The 20115-nt window shown below is 40.4% G+C and overlaps 1 protein-coding gene across 1 annotated transcript in view; it reads right to left on the reverse strand.

The window, feature by feature from the left end:
* Positions 1-907: 907 nt before the first annotated feature.
* gramd2aa (GRAM domain containing 2Aa) overlaps positions 908-20115 on the reverse strand; it is a 29677-nt gene continuing 10469 nt past the window's right edge. Inside the window, exons 3-11 of the mRNA XM_071530302.1 lie at positions 14755-14812; positions 11589-11661; positions 10026-10129; positions 8766-8864; positions 5656-5727; positions 5503-5559; positions 3986-4163; positions 2217-2310; positions 908-1016 (exon numbers count right to left, since the gene is read on the reverse strand). Of these exons, the coding sequence (XP_071386403.1) occupies positions 908-1016; positions 2217-2310; positions 3986-4163; positions 5503-5559; positions 5656-5727; positions 8766-8864; positions 10026-10129; positions 11589-11661; positions 14755-14812 (844 nt within the window). The remainder of the gene's footprint in view (positions 1017-2216; positions 2311-3985; positions 4164-5502; positions 5560-5655; positions 5728-8765; positions 8865-10025; positions 10130-11588; positions 11662-14754; positions 14813-20115) is intronic.

Here is a 20115-nt window from a genome sequence, read left to right on the forward strand (position 1 = left end):
TGGAAGTGATCACAAGTAGGAATGTATCCAAAAGAGGGAAGTTTCCTATAACGCCTGGTCTTGGGTTGGCGTTGGCTTCTTTATCAGGTGCTGGGTCGATCTGATCTGGGCTCTACGCTGGTCTTGGATCTGTGCAGAAGGGCAGCATCAACCCCTGAGCATGGACACAGTAAACAGCAGCCATGGGATGGGACACAGCGGACAGCAGCGGTTACCTGGAAGAGACGGAAACAGCCAGATTAGAATCTCTCTGGATTCTCTGAATGCAAAGTAAAGAAACTGTATTTTTTTTGGGCATTTTTGCCTTTATTTGACAGTTCAAAGTAGAGAGAGACAGGAAAGATTGGGAGAAAGAGGGGGAGATGACATGCGAGTCCTGGGCCAGATTCAAACCCAGGATGCTGTGTTTACAAAAAAAGAATCGATTAGAATTCTGATAATCGATTAATCGTTTTAGTCATTTATCAAGTAAAAACACCGGACATTTGCTGGTTACAGCTTCACAGATGCTGAGATTTGCTGCTTCTCTTCTTCTGCTGTTTCATATCATTATAAAATGAATACTTGGGGTTTTTTTGGCTGCTGGTCAGACTAAGCCACTCTTAACTTTAAGAATCACTTTGGGCTCTGGCAACGTGTGATGGGAATTTGACATTATTTTTGATATTTTATAGACTAAACGATAAATTGATTGATCTAAAAAATAATCAATAGATTAATCGATAAAGGAAATAATCGTTAGCTGCAGCCCTAGTACGCACCTTAGACCACTGAGCCACCAGGACGCCCCCAAAGTAACTGTATTAATTTGTTATTGCATAAATGTTTAGGATGATGATGATAATGACGATGATGATGATGATGATGATGATGATGACAGTGTGAAGTGCTTGTAGCTGATGCAGTCTCACCTCTCTCGCAGCGGCAGAGTTGGGTTACTGAGGAAGGACAGCTGCTGCTCCAGACTGCACACACGGAAGGCCAGGTAGCACGATGACAGGATGAGGAGGATGATACTGATGAGAGAGAAGGACACACACACACACACACACACACACACACATTTATTTGATAGAAATCATGAATCAGTAAATCCCAGGATAATCATGACACTGTCATAGCAATCAGTGGTTCATGTGGAAGAAGTGAGCTGTAATGCCTCTTGGTGAACACTGGGAGGCAACGTCCGACTTCCTTTCAGGATTCATGGCACTAAACTGTCCTTGAACAACCTGCATAAAATCTAGTTTAACTGTAATCTGTACTATACCACCCTTAAACAGTCTGAGATCTCAGTGTCTGGGGTGCCAAAGTATGAGAACGTTTCTTCATTTATGCATGTAATTTTTGCTTTATTACATATATTAGGTGTTGTATGTTAATGAAGTATATTGAGTTTTCATTATAATTTGTGATACTCAGCAGGCAGGTGCTTGCTGTCTCAGGGGGTTGAACCCATGACTTCGAGCTGAAGAACAGTCTCTCTGATGTCACCCCGCTCCCTGAGGGGCGGTCTGAGTCAGGACAACATCCGATTGGCTAGTACAAATTATTTGCTGCATAAGGGTGGAGGTAACTAATTACATTACATACTAATTACAGTAATTGAGTAGCTTTTTGTGTACTTTTTAAAGTCAGTAATTTTACTTTTACTTCAGTACGTTTGTACTAATATATTGTACTTAACTACATTTTGAATCACATCCATTACAGAATACAAATTTTGTAGCCACTCCATAAGAAACAGAAACTGGACCAACACAAATTGACAAATTGTGGAGTCATTCACAGCGAGAAGAGTAATGTGGCTTTACTTTGCTTGTGCACTTTATTTTGTAATTTCCAAATATCTAACAGCTCAGTAACTTTTACTCTGGGTTCGTTTTAAATGACTTTTACAATAGCACTTTTACTTCTACTTAAGTAAAATATTTTAAATATAAATTTTTAATATTTTAAGTAAAATATCAGCAAAGTAACAGTACTTCTACTTGAGCAGGACATTCTAGTACTCTTTCCACCACTCATTGTGATACACCCTTGTTTATTGGGTTGCATCTGAGGGGAAAAAAATATTTTACCTGCCCCTGATCCTCCCTGTTCATCCCGACTGAATCGCCCACTATTTATACCTCAATTTTAATGCTAACGGTGTGTGATAACGGGAAGTCAGCTGTCGGTGGTCGGTGCGTCTGTCTGTCCCTCCATATACTCACAGCAGGGTGAAGAACTTGAGCAGCTGGTACTCCATCTGGCCCAGTTCTGCTACTGGCTCCGATAAAAGGCCCCTCTCTGTCTGCAGAACCCGCTCTGTAATAAACACACACACACACATTACTGTAATATCAGTGGTAAAATCATTAATAGCACTGTGGTGCAACACTTGGTTTGGATGCAACACATGGCTTGGCTTGGCTGCACTGTATGTTTTATTTTAAGAGTGCTGGCCCATCATGCAGGTATTCTTATGTCTGAATGCAATTGAACTCTGGATTTGTATTTGGACTTTGGATTTTTTTATTATTATTTTACACAAAATGTACATATGGACATGGACATGGTATTTGGACTTTGGATAATGTGTGCTAGCTGACATGTATGAATACATGCTTGTTTTTGTGTAGGCCCTGTGTGTGTGTATGTGTGTGTGTGTGTGTGTGTGTGTGTGTGTGTGTGTGTGTGTGTGTGTGTGTGCGCACATGAGGGGTTTAGAGAGCCCAATGAACATGCTGTTCAGATTCAATGGGCAAATATTTGGATATGAACATGATGCAGGTTTATATGCAGCTATTGATTCAGAGTATGGTCTCTGTATTTTGTAGCTCTACATTTTTTATTTACATTACATCCAAGCTTTCCACGCTACAGGCAACCTCTGACAGTAATGTACACAAGAACTCATGCTAAGCAAACACCAATCATGTAATAGAGAACAAGACTGATATAGATGGAGTTTTAGCAATGACCCAAAACCCATATGTACCTCAGTCAAAATAAGACTTGGTAAGTATAATGCTTGGCCGTGAAAGCATCCGCAGATTATTTTGACAGCAGACATTGTTTTTGGTAATCTCAATTTAATCGGCATCCGCCCACAGCTCTTTAATACAAGTCCCCACATGATTTAATCTCCATTTGGAGCTTAATGTGTTGTTGCATAAAAGAGACTTTGCCATCCAAAAGCAGCCACTGACACACATACTCACTAAATGCAACTGAAATCAGAACTACAGAAAGAGGCACCGCATGCCTGTAGATATAGCAGATCTATGCATGCCCAAAGCTACAGTGGGTTGAGGTCAGAAACGCTGACTCCTCCAGCTTTCTCTCAATGGACCAAAGCCAGAAAAAAACCTTGCGGACATTATACTGCATCTAGCAGTGCCTGATTTAGTTGAAATATCATTCAGGAATGCTATTCAGAAAAAGTACAAAATGCCCATGAACATACATTTTAAAACCATCTCAACCTTCCCATAATGTCTTAGTAGGTAAAAAAAACCTCTTTAGGCAGAGAAGAGTATTTTGGCCAAACATCTGATTCATGTAGGTGTATTTACATCTTCAGACCAGTGTAAGTAAACTTCATTTGCTGAGGATGCAATCATTAATGTTTCTCTCCATCACACACAATAACAATTCTCAGTGTTTTAGGTTACAGGGATTAAACAGCCTTCTATCTATGATCAAATAGGAAACATCCTTTAGCTCTAATCAAACAGGAAACATCCTTTAGCTCCAATCAAACAGAAAGCAGCTTATACCTAACGACCCAGGAACTTGAACTGGTCTCTGACATTTTTTGGACATTTTTCCTTGGTGGTGATAGACAGTCTCATGACAGACGTCCATATTGCCATGCAACAAACCACAGTTAATATGTCAAATCCAAAGCTAATCTGCTATTAAAACAAATTGAAGGGTGCCATATATGGACCATATATTCTTAAGGCGACTGTATGAATGCTCGGTAGAGGTTTGTCACCTTCCAGCGGCTGGTCGGTCTGGAAGGGCGCGTCCACGGCGCTCAGGCTGCTGGTGGAGTTCCCTAGGAGGTCGGGGAGCGAGGAGGACACAGACACCACCGACGGTTTCCTTCTCCACTTCAACACCGAGGGAAACTCGTCCACCACCGGGAACTCATCTGGGGCCGGGAACTCGTCCTGCGGTGGAGAGGAAGTTGGAGAATCCACTGGAAAAGTGCGATCGCAACAGAAAGAGCTCCACGCTGAGGGAGTATTAACTTCTGTGTCAGCAGTCAATAAAGGTTTGAGTAGCTGCCAGCACAGCAGCAGCTCATTTAGCTGAAGTTGAGACATCAGACATCAGAGTGTAACAGGGTTCTCTCACTCACTTGGACATTCAAATTCAAGGCCTTTTCCATGACTTTCAAGGTCTTGTTTGGTGAAATTCAAGGACTCAAAATCAGCATGTTTTGCGGTAAGACATAATATTGGTCAGAATTAGACATTAGTGGTTTGGTTTTGTTTTACTCATGATCTCATCAAGTCAAGAAATCCTGGTAAAACAATTTTAACTGCTATAAATCTCTGTCACAGGGTTTTCATCAGGATGTGAAGTGTTGATCCTAGGATGGAGAGAAGTCCAGAGAGCTGAGGCATATTGATGAATTTGGGTGCTATATTTTAACGAAAATATTATTTTACTTAGTACTTTTAAGGCCATCCATTTGTTTGCAGAAACCTGTAAAGTATTATTTTATTTTTCTCAAATCCACAAACTTTAAAGGATTTTCAAGGCCCGTGGGAACCCTGGTATAGTGACAGAAATATTCACCAAGGCAAAAATATTTTGCATTAATTTTCAGCAATTGCTAGATTTTCCTTGTGGATACTGCCCACTATTTCAGGATTTTCACCTGCAAATTAGACTGTTTGGGGGGTTTGGAATAGGTGTGCATGCATATGTTACTTTGATTGCAAATTGTCAATATACTGCATTTCAGTCATCTGAACATTTTGCTGGTTTTGGGATTAGCAAAGCTCTACAAAAGTCTTCTTAGAATATACCAACAACATGAAAACCCCCACACAATTTTTGTATCTTTGAATAGCTTCCATCTAGATTAGAGCGTTATCAAGGGCGAGCATGTTAACAGAAAGTAATTATTCCATAATACAAAAGCCATTATGTAACACAGCTCCCTATACTGCATGCACAAGGTGACTTCACAGAGCTGTTTGATAGCATCTTGCCAACTCGGGGGATTATTCACTGCGAGGCTACAGCACCAACAAAATGATCTATTGATCCAGCCTGCGTTCTCTCTTAAGAAGGTAAGTCATTCTGAAGGTCAGGACTAGCTGCAAGCGAGAGTCGTCAAGAGGTCTACAGGTCGACACGAAACACAGACAGGAAAAGTTGAAGGGGGTTTAATGGCTATAGAATGCCACATGTTGAAGTTCTTCCACTTTTATCATCCTGATTTTATTAATCTTCAGCAAAGTCTTCTCTCTGTCAAAGACATTTTTAAGCACTGACCAGGGACAAGGTGGGCTCCTCCATGTACTGCTTCAGGCTCAGACTCTTCCCATTGACCTGGAGGGGAAAGGAAGTTAACTGTTTACATGACATGTACACATATAGACTGAATGAGTAGTGTATGTGTTTGTGTGTGTGTGTGTGTCCTCTGACCTGTAGGTGTGTGCAGATCCTGCGGAGCACGTCATACACACTGTCTCTTGATAGCAGAGATACAAATACATACTGAGGGAGAAAAAGAGAGCAGAACAGTAACGTAAAGATCCAGTAGAAATCTTCCCAATAATTTTCACTACGAGCTGAAACTCCTGAGAACAGCCTAGAGCAGTGGGTCTCTACGTGGGGTCCGGGGACCACCAGGGGTCCTTAAGGAGGTTCCAGGGGGTCCCCAGCAAATTGATGAATTGTTAAACTTCATCATTATATAATTTACAAGAAGTTAACACAGTTACAGAATGTAGAAGAATGACTGTTTTGATCATAGTTTCACTGTTATGTCTTTGGTCCTTGGTATGAAAAAGGTTGAGAATCACTGGCCTAGAGTAAAAGCTAACCCCCCCCCAAAAAAAAATTGCAAACTATGACGAATGCGTCAGTACACACCAAATGTTCATGGTCGTCCCTACTGGACCCTTTCCAGATTGAAGTCAGCCCACTTAAAACTGAGCGTTTCTGTCAAATGAATCATTTGTCAATTACAACCACTGATGTAAAGGTTAAACAACCTCAGACAAGATCTACAACTAAAATTTTAATTTGTCCCAGATTGAGATTAGATGAGAGATGAGATTAAACTTTAATGATCCCCGCGGGGAAATTGCATAAATTAAATAGCTCCAGAAGATTTCCTGTTTCATGTCTACACCTGCCTTGGGAAACATCACAGAAATTTAGCTGAAATGTCTGACAACATGATAGCTGGTCAGTCTGTCCCAGCTTGCTTTACATTTGAAATGGCAGCGCTTGACTATCATCAGATCATCAGGGGCTGCGCAAAATAAAACGTGCAAGCATGTCCTCACGCCAATTCATTCTGGGACTTCTTTTAAATAACTTATTCAAACCCTCTCTTTATAGACTTGCTTGTATGTAATGTTGTCTTTTTTATCCTATTTTTATCTTATTTTAATATTATTTTATCCTTATTATTTCTTTTGGGTTTTATTTTACAGTTATCCTAGTATTGATTTGAATGCTGCTCTTCTCCACCTCTGTCCTCTTCTCTTAATTTAATTCCTGTTGCACACAGTTCCATTGCTTTTTTAAATTCATTTTGAATATTCTGCTTTTATACTGACTCTCAAAGCACTTTAAAAACTCTGTTTTTAAAGGTGCTATATGAATAAAGTTATTATTATGTACTATAATGGATCATTAATTCCAATGGTATAATACAGGTAAGGCAAGGAAGAAGAGTGTCAAGGACATTTATTTTTGGCCATATAGAGATTACAATCATAAATTAAGGTTAAGGTTATTTGGAGAAAGTCAACATTTGCTAGATCCAAGCAGTATGTACAGGAGCTAATCCTGCAGGAGAATAATACTGCTGGGATTAAAAAGCTTTAATCTAGGGCACAGAGAGCGGATATTTCAAATCAGATTTTTGCCCCTCTTTATTCTTTCATGAATTGTTATGAATGACAGTTCATTGACAGATTATACAAATACCACTCCAACTTGGATGAATATTAAAATTACAAGAAAAAAATACTTTTCAGTTCATTTAAGAGCATTTGAAATATTTTGTGTTTTTTGGATAGGTGACGGACATAAAATATCCCAAAGTGAAGATGTCCTTATAAAGAAACAGTTAGCTGGAAACACTTAATTGTCTACATCAGTTCTCTTAATGTCAGTCAGTGAAACAGTCAGTGCTTTTTCTATGTAGATACATTTCTCACATGCCCAAGCCATGATGATGAAAGGGTTAAAAATGTTCTTATGAGCCAAGACTTTGTTGTTGGATACAGACACATGCTTTGATCTTATCACCTTATCAGTGAGGAGGAATAACCATGTCAGCTGAGTTTAAAGCACTGCTAATGTCAGGTGTGTGTGTGTGTGTAGTTATGTAATGTGAGTCAGCTGTTGAATTGAAACCCATAAGACACAAGACAAGTCCACATTCTCTGCCGCAGATAAAAAGGATATTTGTCACTGTACAGAATTAAAAAATACTGTCAGCATGCAATGTCCTTCACATGCTTCTCATTACTTTGAATGCAGCAGAACACCAAGGATGGGTTTATCGCTTTAAATGGCAAAAAATTTGCAGTTTATGAGTGGTGTGTTTGTTTATCAGTAGTGTGGGTTGGTGCGGTAGCAACGTAATGGCAAAGGTTGCAGCTTTAATCTGGTTTGTGTTGGGCAAGGGATTGGGATTGCCTGTATGCATTGTGAATGATTTTGCCATTGACTGAGGTTATTCTTACAATCTCAACAATATCTGTTGTTAAATTCGCCAAACCAACATTTTATTTACCATTTAATGAGATACACACAGATAGAAATGTGGAAAGGCAAAATACAACCAAAATTATCCTTTAAAACTACTGGGTTGTGCTCGGTAATTCATTAGCCCGGGCTAACATGTAAGCACAGATAGAAATGGAGGTGAAGGAAGGGGAAGGCAGACACCATAAATACCAATGTTAAAAAAGTCACATTTTCTGTGTCTACTGAATCTGTCATAACATGTATTCTGACAAGAAATATGATATCTTTGTTTTGTCCTCTGCTACATAGCCTATTTTGTCATTACTTTTGACAAAACATATGATCATTATTATCTTAAACCATAAAAATGCTAACTGGCTAAGTCTCCTGTCTCTGACATAATGTTAGCGGGTGCTAATGCTAGCTATTAGCCATAATTTACTCTTTTTGACATTACAACTACTATTTCATGGCCTGTTAGCATTTTGTGACTGACAAGTCACTTTTATGGTCTTACAGTAGTTTAACAACAGAAACAGAAATATATGTCATTGACAACACTCAAAATAAATGATGACAGGCTGAGTCAGAGGTGAACAGTTAAGAGGTCCTAGCTTCTTAACATGACTGGTGATGGTGAAACAGAAAACCCTGTCCCTCTCCCTCTCCCTCTCCCTCTCCCTCTCTCTCACTTCCAGGCTGAATCTCCTCTCTGTTTCTATCTATAGCATGCTGTTGTTTTTTCCATCACACCTCTGCTGGAAAGTACAGCCATGCTACGCTAATTAGCATGAGTGGCTTCATTCACATCGACAAGTGTTTACCTTCTGCCCGGTGTCGGTGGTGATGGCCAGGCCGTTGGGCACCAGGCCGGCTGTTTTGTGCTTCTTCACCAGCCTCACGGAAACCACTGGGATCGCCACCTGGACGAGACAAAAAACACACAAAAACAACAGTTACAGGAAAACATGAAATTTTGAGCAGTGGTGGAAAGAGTACTGAGATATCCGACTCAAGTAGAAGTATTGTTACCCTGCTGATAATTTAGGTAAGTAGAAGTAAAATTACTGGTGTAAAAATCTACTTAAGTAAAATTTAAAAGTTATTTTTTAGAAAAGAGAACATTGTTAGATGTGATCTTTCCCATGCAACTCTATAAGGACGAGAGTACAGAGTTCAAAATATATTCTTTTAAGCTGAAAATTTGGAAATTACAAAATAAAGTGCACAAACAAATTAAAGCCAGATTGCCGATCTGATTATTGATATGACTTAAGTATGTATTTGCTGAAGTACAAAACTTCAGCAAATACATACTTAAGTAAAAGTAAAATTACTGACTTTAAAACATACTCAAAGTACAAGTACACAAAAAAGCTACTCAATTACAGTAAAGTGAGTAAATCTAATAGTTGATTTTGAGGAGGCAAACGTACAAGCAAGCTGATGAGAAAATTATGGGTAAAGAAAAACACCAAGAGGCCAAGTGAGTGTGATTTAAGTAAATGCCTGTGTCTACTTTGTGACATTCAACCACAAACACTGTGTATTTTTATAGAATATTTTAGCAAGTCACAGGCTGGTAAAAGTAAGAAGTCTATTGCACCACTGACAGCAAGGTGGCAGGGCTACTGGGAATAACAGACAGTGAAATGAACGGAGGGAAAGCCCCAGGAGAAAAAAACATGAACCTAATAGAAAAGAAAGGTGTCTCGTTTCAGTCAGAATGCGAGGAATGCACTCTGAATAAGCAGCTTATTGTCACTCAGGAGTCAGGAGAGGTTGGGTTTCAGGGAGAGGGAAGGAACAACATCAAAGAAGAAAACGCTAGTTTTCTAGCTAGTTAAGATTTAGAGTTCATTAAGTCTACCTGTTCTTGGTACATGACTCCACAGTGGAGGGATAAAGGGGGCTGGTATTAAGACTGCTGGCGCTGAGAGTCTGGCCATAAGACTGACTGACTGTCAGTCAAATAGCTTGTCAATTTGTGTCAATCTGGTTGTTAAATTGTGTCTGCCAGTAAGTCAGTTAAACAGTTTGTCAATCAACTTCAGTGTGTTAAAGCGTCTGTCTCTCAGTCGTACCTTGATGTCCTTGCCAAAGAGGTTGGCATAGAAACACAGCCAGTTTCTGGAAATGTAGAGCCGGCCTTGTAGGAGGATGTCTCTGAGAAGAGCACAGGAGTACACTGAGGAAACAAAAGAGACAGAATCACACTTTTTTTCTCTTTCTTTTAACAGCTGACAACTGGATAAAGAACTATTCAAACAACATCTCCAACACTGCCTCTTGTATAGTTCACCACTAATAGTTGAAAATTCAAAATTAGAATCGTACTTCTCTGAAGTTTCACATCACTCGTTCATGCTACCATCCTCAGAATCAAACCAAGTTAAACCATGCTAACAAATGTGTTGATCCTGTGCAGGAATAGGTGGTTATCCTGAGATCAGACAGTTACAGTTAGTAAAATCGCATAAAATGAATAAAAAATTTAGCTTCAGCAGATATTAACAACCACTAATACAATATAATTTTAGGGTTTGACTGATATGGATTTTTGAAGGCTGATATTTTGTGCAGATCTTTTCCATTTTCAGGCAAAAAATTACATGTTTTCAGTGTCGCCTCCAGAATTATATTCCCTACCGGATGGAAAATCCTCTGAAGCAGCATTTAAAACCCATCATGGGACACTAAAACTCCACTGAAACCCATAGTAATGAAATTCTTTCAGGCTTAGTAGCTCTTTAAAGGTTCTGTGACCCACCACACAGATTCAATGGTGGGGGGAAACTCTGGGATACATTGGGCCTTTAAATGAAGAATTAATTTACAAAAAATATTATTGAACAATTAAATTAATAAATTCATTCATTCATTCAATATCATGTGCCAAGAAAATAAAAATTGATCACAGGACTGTTTTTATGTAGCTGTGGTCAAGGAGAGACATCATATCAGCAGTGGATGACATGACTGGCCATTAGAGCTGCAACGATTAATCGATTAATCGATTAATCGATTAGTTGTCAACTATTAAATTAATCGCCGACTATTTTGATAGTCGATTAATCGGTTTGAGTAATTTTTTAAGAAAAATAAGTCAAAATTCTCTGATTCCAGCTTCTTAAATGTGAATATTTTTTGGTTTCTTTACTCCTCTATGACAGTAAACTGAATATCTTTGGGTTGTGGACAAAACAAGACATTTGAGGGCGTCATCTTGGGCTTTGGGAAACACTGATCCACATTTTTCACCATTTTCTGACATTTTATAGACCAAACAACTAATCGATTAATCGAGAAAATAATCAACAGATTAATCGACAATGAAAATAATCGTTAGTTGCAGCCCTACTGGCCATTATCTGATTATCGGATATACAATAACGGGCCAATATCGGCCCGATATGTCGGCAAACCGATATCAATCCAACCGTAATTGTTACATTAGCAGTTGGCATGCAAACCTGAACAGACTGCAATTAAGAAGGGGATGAAAGACACATTCACAAGTATATAACAGGTAAATAATGGTGAATGACGGGATAACGTCAGAGAATATAAACAAGTTGATTTAAAAAAAAAACACTGGGATGCTGCACCACAATATTGGGGAAATCGGGGTAAAAAAACGACAGTACCTTTCATGAGGATCTCATCCTTGGGCACGCACTGGAAGAGTTTGTGGTACTGGGAGTTGTACTTGCTGACAGTCTGTGCAGAGGGACAGGGCAGAGTCATGAGCAGCTCCTTGGCTGAGCGGCCTGCCTGCACGGCACCGGCACCGGCACCGCCGGCAGCACCGGCGCCTCCGGCTCCGCTCGCCGCGGACACCACCCTCTCCCTCAGCGGACGCGCGCTCTGCACCAGGCTCAGCACGTTGGCGCCGTACACACACACACACTCGCGCACATCCAAGGCCTGGAGCACCCCGCTGCAAGACACACACTGTTCCCCTGGTGCCGGTCAGTACGGCGGGCAGGACTGCCTCCGCGCAACTAGCTCTAGTCTATATACTTAAACACATACTATACTATACTACACTATACTACACACACACACACACACACACCAACACCTACTCCTACTGCACCGATGCCTCAGTTTACAGCCACTTTCTCAGAGACTAAAAGCTTCTCTTTCTCTCAAACAGAAACATCTAGTGACTCTACCTCAGCTGACACCCTCCCTCTCACTCCCTCTCTCTCTCTCTTTCTCTCTCCCTCTCGCTCTCTCTCTCTCTCCGTCTCTCCTTCACGCACACACACACACACACCGCCCTTCATGATACTGGGCTGAAAAACACACATACATTACATACGCTTTTCTCTCCCACTCTTACCTACTCTCACTTGAAGTCCCGGTGCTCTCTCTGCCTCTCTCTCTCTCCCCACCTCTTTCTCATCTTTTCTCCCTGTTTCTCTTCTCTGTCTGTCTCCTAGCTGTTGGCGGCGGTCTGTGACACCTGAAGTCCTCCCTGTTCAGAGAAAGTCAAGACGTTTCCCTCGGCACGCTCCCCGAACACATAAGAAGCCTCATTCATTCCCCTGGCTCTCCTCTCTCGTAGCTCAAACTCTCTTCTAACTCTGTCTCTCTGTCACCAGATTTTCTCCCTCTCTCTCTCTCTCTCTCTCTCCTCTATTTTTTGTTCAACTCGGCTCAGTTTGCCTTGGTGTGAATTGTGAAAATCCCTTGTCTGCATCTCCTGTCTCTGTCGTTCTATTAATAGCTCGTGCTGGAGCAGCTCCTGTCCTCAGGAATATGCTGCTTACAGTCATAACAGTACAGTAGGTTACAGTATTCCTGAGGGCCGGGAGAGAGGCAGTTCAGAGTTAATGGTTGACCTTGTTAGCCTATTGTAAAATTATTTGCTAAATGACTTTGTAGGTGTGATAGTGTTAAGATTTTTATGATGGAGTCTAATCATCGCTTACTGAGGAAGTGGGTGATGATGTGTGGCACTAGAGGTGGGGACACAAGTCACAATTTGAATTGCTTGAGACTTGACAATGCATGAAGAGAAGACTTGAGACCTGACGTGACTTGGATTCTGGTGACTTGGGACTTGACTTTGACTTGTACTTTGATGACTTGAAAAGGTTTCTAAAGTCTTGACAAAATAGCTTGTGTTTGTGTAAATGACTTAGATTGAAAGTGATGAGATTTGTTCCACCAGACGACTGAATTTAAATTCTGTTTTCTGAATTTGTATGGAATGAATGGAATGGAATTTAGTGAAGCTGAAACTGATTATAGAAATCAAACTCATGATGTTCTTACCAAGTTTTTATCCTCTTAAAACCATATTGCATTGAAAAGTCTTAGATATTTAGATTTCTCTGATTTGTTCTGACTTGACTTGGTGTTCTACATTTAGACTTGAGACTTGACATTAATGACATGGACTTGACTTGGACTTCACTTGGTAATCTACATTTAGACTCGGGGCTTGAATTGAAACTTGTGCCTCAAGACTTGAGACTGACTTGGGACTCGATCAAAGTAGACTTGGTCACACCTCTATGTGGCACATATCAAGGCTGAGGTCTTCATCTGTACAGTTTGGAGGACTTTGGCCAGGACTGGAGCAAACCCTTTGCTGTCAAAGATGAACTAGGTTGCAATGGAGTGGAATATGTTTTTAAAACGAGGTGATGTAAGCCAATTGGACAATTTATCAAATGTAAACAAGTTCCAGTTTTCAGAATGAGGCATTTTGTTAGCAGATAATTAAATAAAGATGGAATAGAATAGAGATTACAATTAGTCTAACAAACCTTTTATTGCTGATGGTGTTTCAGGCCCAAGGTTGTTTGTCTGGATTTTGATTTTTTTTCAGCACTTAGATTTTATGTCTGCCGTCACCCCAGTATAAAGTGATAAGTGTTTTGACTGCAGGTGAAAAAAGCAGTAAAGCCCACATGGTAAATTTTCCAATGTTCCTAAGTGTTGATTTTTCAGTGACAAATATTTTAAGCTGACAGATGTTGATTGGAGAGTTGTTTGTCTAATCACAGAGCTGATATGGTTCTGCAAAGTGTTAAATTAACCGACTGGTGTGGACTTATATAAACACTGGCATAGTGTTGATTTTAACACTGATGATTTTGCTGTGCACAGATAGGAAGATAACCCATTTTCTCCAAATGTATCATGAGAAAATGAAATGTGATCATAATGAAAGGCGGTAATGTAGCCGCTCTGAGCTTTTCTGATGAAATAAGCCATTATTTCCCCTCCCTGCTGCTTTGTAACTTGCCAGTCTAATGAAAGGATTCTCTTAAATTTTACAGATAGTTGAGCTTGAGAAATCTCATATTAGAGCAAATGAAACATTGGGGAACATTTGGTTATTTTTAACATATTTGTAACAGCAGCAGGTGTGGTTTTTGCTAGCATTATTTGGTGTTCTTTGCTAGCAAGAAATCACAAGTGATTTCCAAACAAAATGTAATATATATGCATAAATTATTGAAGATTTTGTAATATGCACGTTTTGTCTACTTTTGTAATCAATCATGATGAAACACAGGGATGTTTAAAATACATGTAAGACTGATGTAGACTCCTGCCCTTGCCTCCTGTCAAATACTCAGTCTGAAAGTGAAAGAAATGTCTTCAAGCCAAAGAATCACAAAATAAACATATCCCTTAGTGGGAAAGCAGTGTTTTAACAGGGAGTGCCACTGTGATTATGGATTGAGTCTTAAGGTAAACATGAATATAGCTGCAGCTGCAGGGAGGGGCTGGGCTTGCTCCAATCCCAGACACAGTAACAATTAGGAAGGACAGAGGGACGAGACTCACCGAGCCCCGGTAGCATTTTTTCACATCTTCATAGGACAAGTCCTCAATCAGCTGAAACCTGGGGTGAAAAGAAAAGCATGTTTAGAGTTGAGTTATTGTTATTATACTGTTATAAGACCCAGCAGGACAGCAAGAGCCACTGCAAAGATACAACATTGTCCAGAAATTCAGTTTACCACTAGAAAATGATGAAACTATGTAAACTATGCCATGCATCTACACTACACTGCTGAGTACAAGTATTTACTCTACTGTAAAAATGCAATTGCTATATATAAGGGAAACAGACTGTAATATAGTAATACAGGCACGTCTGAAGGTGGCTTTATGCCTTCATCTGGCCTGAGGAAGGCAGAAACTGTCCTTGGCAGCATGACAAATGGTGGTATGCTTGTGAGCGTGTGTGTGTGTGTGTCAGTGTGTGAGAGTGTCTCTGTGCATTTATGACTGCAAGGTTTGTGAAAATCACGACTAGGTCAAAGCTTCCACATGACGAGTTAAGCATCACTGAGTGCGTAACAGTAGGTTCTGTAGATGCAGGCTTTCACAAAAAACACAAATACTAACCATGGCAGGAGATAATCCATCTTGTTCTTTTTATAGTCAGAACACACACACACATATTTGCACTCCCTAGTACACATGCATGCATACACACACACACACACACACACACACACACTTACATCATTGGCACCAAGCGAGCCTCAGGAGGAATAGCCGGAACACTGCGGCAGATGTCACAGCATGATTCTCATATCTACTGCTAATGCAGACAGAATCTCCCAGCAGATAAAATACAGTATAACCAGCACTTAAAGGAGAATACCAGTGTCATTTAGAGTTATAGCCCCTTTACTTCTATATATAGTTTAAATTCCCCCCAACCATTTTGCAATGCATGCCATATGTAATTAGATTTTTTAACATTTACTCGTTTTTCGGCATAGTGAACATACAACCTTGATGTTGTAAAACCTAGCTTGAAATTAGCTGCTGCCCCGGCTAACAAAGACGCAACAAATAAAAAGACATGGATGTGACAATAAGGTTTGGCAACGTGGTTTTGAGGGATTATTTTCTGGCGGAGACGTCCATTTCTTCCTGTGGGTGTCAGTCGACTGACAGTGAGCAGAGTGTATCGTAATGCGCGCGTTCATATGAAAACACTCCACTCGGCACAATGAGATAACACAGAAAACAGCTCGGGCAATTTTCAAGCATGTGGAAGTTGTTTTTCATTCTGTACAGAAATGAAATGGCAGTAAATGGCTTCTTCTGAACGGAGGAAAACGAGTCCTAATCTCTGCAATGATGCTGACAGTGTGCAGAAACAAGCAGGAATAATGTAAAAGAGAGGGGGAAGCTAGACGACTGAGAAAACACGGTATTATCCTTCAAATACACCGCTCAAACACAGGCGAGATGATGTCCCCACCAAGATAATGTCCTCAATAATGACCTAGGAGCTTTATAGCTGTGTCAAAGCAGAACATTCAGTATAATTCAGGCCTGTTAGGGCTTTGAAACCAGTGCAAAAACAATGCACCGTAAACCAATTCCCACATGACGATGGTCAGTAAATAAAGTACAGTAAGGCAGTTCTTTTGAGTTTCCTAGATACCAACAGATCCTTTTCACAATACTTTCTCATGATGCAAAAAAACCCATAAATTTTACAACACTGCTGTGCTGTGATTCAGCAGGGAGACTCTAACATCAACAGCACCACATTTGTATTCAGCTAGGAGAGTGTCCTTCATACAACAAGGTGCCATTATGCTAAAATACCCCTTACTCACTGCCTTTTTTTTTCAGTTTCACAACAATGTTAGAGTGATGCAAATGCAGCGTCACAACATCATCTATGGGACTGTTCTGTTTAAAGGCTCTCCTCAGGGGGAGAAGACGACGTGTCCCGTGTCTCCAAGCAACCCGGACTCTGCCTTCCCTGCTGAGTGTGACTCGTCCTTCTCCTGGTCCAACATTCTGAGTGGAAAACCCGGAAAACAGCCGGGTGTCTGTCATGTTGACACCAAGCTGACTCTGCTGGGGGAAACACTAATCTCAAGTAGGGCTGGTCAATATGGACAAAATTAATATCATGATAATCATAAGAAATTATTTTGATATTGATATATATCGACAACATCTGCTAACATATGCAAAATCACCCTAAAACCCTTATTGGCGAACTCTTTTATCAGGAAATACCAAACACCATAATACAATATAAGTAGGGATGGGCGATAAGGACAATCATAAGAAATTATTTCTACATTAATAATAACATTATCTACTGACATATGCAACATCACATGCTAAATAATCAAAGTGATGTTTATCGCATGGAACTGCATGGTAATATATTCAAATGATATTGCCTAATTGGTTTCAGATCTCAGTTTGTGAGAGTTTTAATTAGTATTTGCTTTTTGTCATTCATTTAGAAAACAGAACGACTCATTATTTCAATATGATATGATTCTATTAAAAGATGATAACTGATAATGATTAATTATTGCCCAGTCCTATGTCCAATTGTGACGTGTTACAGCTGAGAGGGCGATAGTTTTTAACATTACTGATAAGTAAAGGGAGGCATGTTACAAAAAAAGTGGAAGGATGAGGGTGAGAGAGAGAGAGAGAGAGAGAGAGAGAGAGAGAGAGAGAGAGATTCACAACTCAGGCTGAAAAAAGAGCCAAGCAGGGTTAAGTGTCAGAGGGTTGAGGGGTTGACAGATGCTGTGACGTCCTGCTGTGCGTATGTGTGTGTGTGTGTGTGTGTGTGTGTGTGTGTGTGTGTGCATGTTTGTGTGTGAGAGAGAGAGCGTGCAGGATGAGGCTGTTGTTTACAGCAGAGCAGCACAGCTGTGACAGGAGCAGCGCTGCCAGCTCTCCTGGCTCTGGTGGAAGCGTTAAAGACACTTAAAGGGATACGTCACCCACTTTACATTATGTATCATCTTCAAAACAGCCAGCTAAGCAGCAGTGACAAAATCCACCTTGTGCTGTTTTCAAGCTTTTTTTTCCTCCTCGCTGCCAGATGGCTAACCGGCCGCTTCCCTGCAGCAACGCCAAAGAGCTAGAGAGCTATATCTCTGCAACTAATAGTCCGCAAAATAATCCTCAATACAGTAAAGGTGTAGCATTAAAAAGGAAGACATAAACACCAGTGGCTTTATTCTGTAAAGTGATTTCATACAAGATAAGAGTGAAGAATCAGCAAATCTTCTAGTCCTCCAATAGCAAAATATTCTGCTTATTCTGTTCTTTTTACTGGGTATCTTCACATCTAGTGGCCATGAAGCACTAAGGGCTTGTGTATAAGCATGTCCTATAAGTTTAAAGTACAGAATTGCTCAACAAATTTAATGCAGTGCAGGTGAGTTCATCGCACAGAATGGCAAATAAATAATCCATAACCCAGCTGAAGTACAGGTCATTAGGCCGAAACAGAAAGGAGGAATGTGTCAAAGATGTGTCCAAAATATCGCCTCTGTTTTACATTTCCTACATTTGAATGTTTGAAGTAGCATGTCCTGGATGTGCAAATTCTTCGCTATCTCCATCATACAATCATAACCCTAGAAAAGACATGAACAATGAAGGCAGCTTGTCTGTGTGTGCCGCTCTTCCTGCCTGTTGGATGCTGCCTATAAATAGGCTCCGCGGCAGCTCTGCACTCCCAGGTGGAGAGAAGAGAGTGATTATTAAAAACACAGGCGGCTCTGTGGGGACTAACTGACTCTCTAGTCTTCTTCTCTCACTCTCCATCTGTCTCCCTGCTACACAAGATCCAGGTCTTAATCAATACTGCTTACATCTAGGTGAGTGAAGAAGGCAAACCACTACAGGCAATTACTGTTACAGCGTTTGGAGTGCTGCGACCGCCCTGCAATTATGTGTCTATGTGAAGCATCCTTTTAAAAAAGGGCACAAACTGGCGTAGGCACACTGAAATGACAAATTGGACACTGACAAGCAGCTGTCTAAGATGTCATGTCATCTCTGTCGGGTGAAAACCTTGTCTAGCCAAAATAACTTTTAAGGAAGTGAGAGAATCAGATTTGTTTTGAGCTTGATGAAAATGCATCTCTGACATGATCTGATGGGTTTTTGAAAGGGTTTTATAAGCCCAAGAGGTCGGAACCATGTAATGCTCCAACTGATTTGAAAACAACAAAATCACCCAACTTAGAAATACGATTAGAGTTATGATCTTTTCACCAGACAGTGACAGCTTATGTTATGTCAATCACCAAAATTGGAGTTGCAAGGTTTTCACATGACAGCGGACGAAGGAGCACGTCATGTACTTGTGACAGTGTTTGAGTCCTGCACATGAGCTCTGACTCATGTCTTCACCTCATCCTCTCTCTCCGTTGTTTTTCCTGTCCAGTCGCTCTCAACTGTACTGCCCAGCAAGACATAAATACCCCAAAATCTAAACTGAAAAAGAAAAACTCCCTGCCCTTACCATCATTTTACAAGCTGTGGTTTGGCCATAAAACTAGACCTGCATCGTGTCAGCTTATACCCCTCTGAGAAAACGAAAATGTTACTGGGCCTGCTGTGTGTGTGTGTGTGTGTGTGTGTACACGCATGCGTATTTGCCCGTGTATCTCAGTGCCCTTGGCTGTGAGGCTGAATAGTGGAGCTAATTACAAGCTGAAAGACTCCTAAATGGAATCCTAAATTAGACCTATCGGTGGCGAGCATAGCAGCGGACTCCCAGTCAATAATTTAGTTGGAGAAAAAGGAAATGGGACCGAAAGAGCTGAGATAGGAGGACAGGTTTGCTATGTGTTAGCTTGGCCTCAAGGTAGCCACGGGGAAAGGGAAGAGTGATGAGGGAATTATAGGGGATTGTCAAATTGTCTCGTGACTCTCAAATCAAACTATCCAGCTAAAAGATTGATTACCTTTTCCTCGGCCAGAAACAGGTTGGTGTTCTTATTTAAAATGCAACTTCTTTTCAAATAAATAATTCACCCCAAAATGAAAATTTAGTCATCTAGTCACCCCCATGTTAGTTGAAACTCCATTGAAGTTTGTAAGACTGCCAAATACACAGCGATTTATCCCCCATAGTTCCATCTCAGCCCTTTCCCAAACTAAGTTAATGGAGCATTCTTTTCTTTTACAGCTCCAAAAAAGCAGTAACTGTCCATTAAATTACTCCAAACAGCTCATGCAGCCTAATCCAAGTGTTTTGTAGCCAAACGACAGGACACTTAAAGTCCCATATTTACCTCATTATCTCCAATATTTTCCCCACTGATAATACTCTGTTCACACTTCCTACTGTAGGGTACATTGTTATTGTCAAAGCATTGTCAGTGAGGAAAATACAGGAGA

The sequence above is a fragment of the Centroberyx affinis genome, unplaced genomic scaffold, assembly GCF_046629955.1.
Source record: "Centroberyx affinis isolate AG114_WGS23_722 - 3 ecotype Tasmania unplaced genomic scaffold, CSIRO-AGI_Caff_v1 ptg001910l_1, whole genome shotgun sequence".
Classification (NCBI taxonomy): domain Eukaryota; kingdom Metazoa; phylum Chordata; class Actinopteri; order Beryciformes; family Berycidae; genus Centroberyx; species Centroberyx affinis.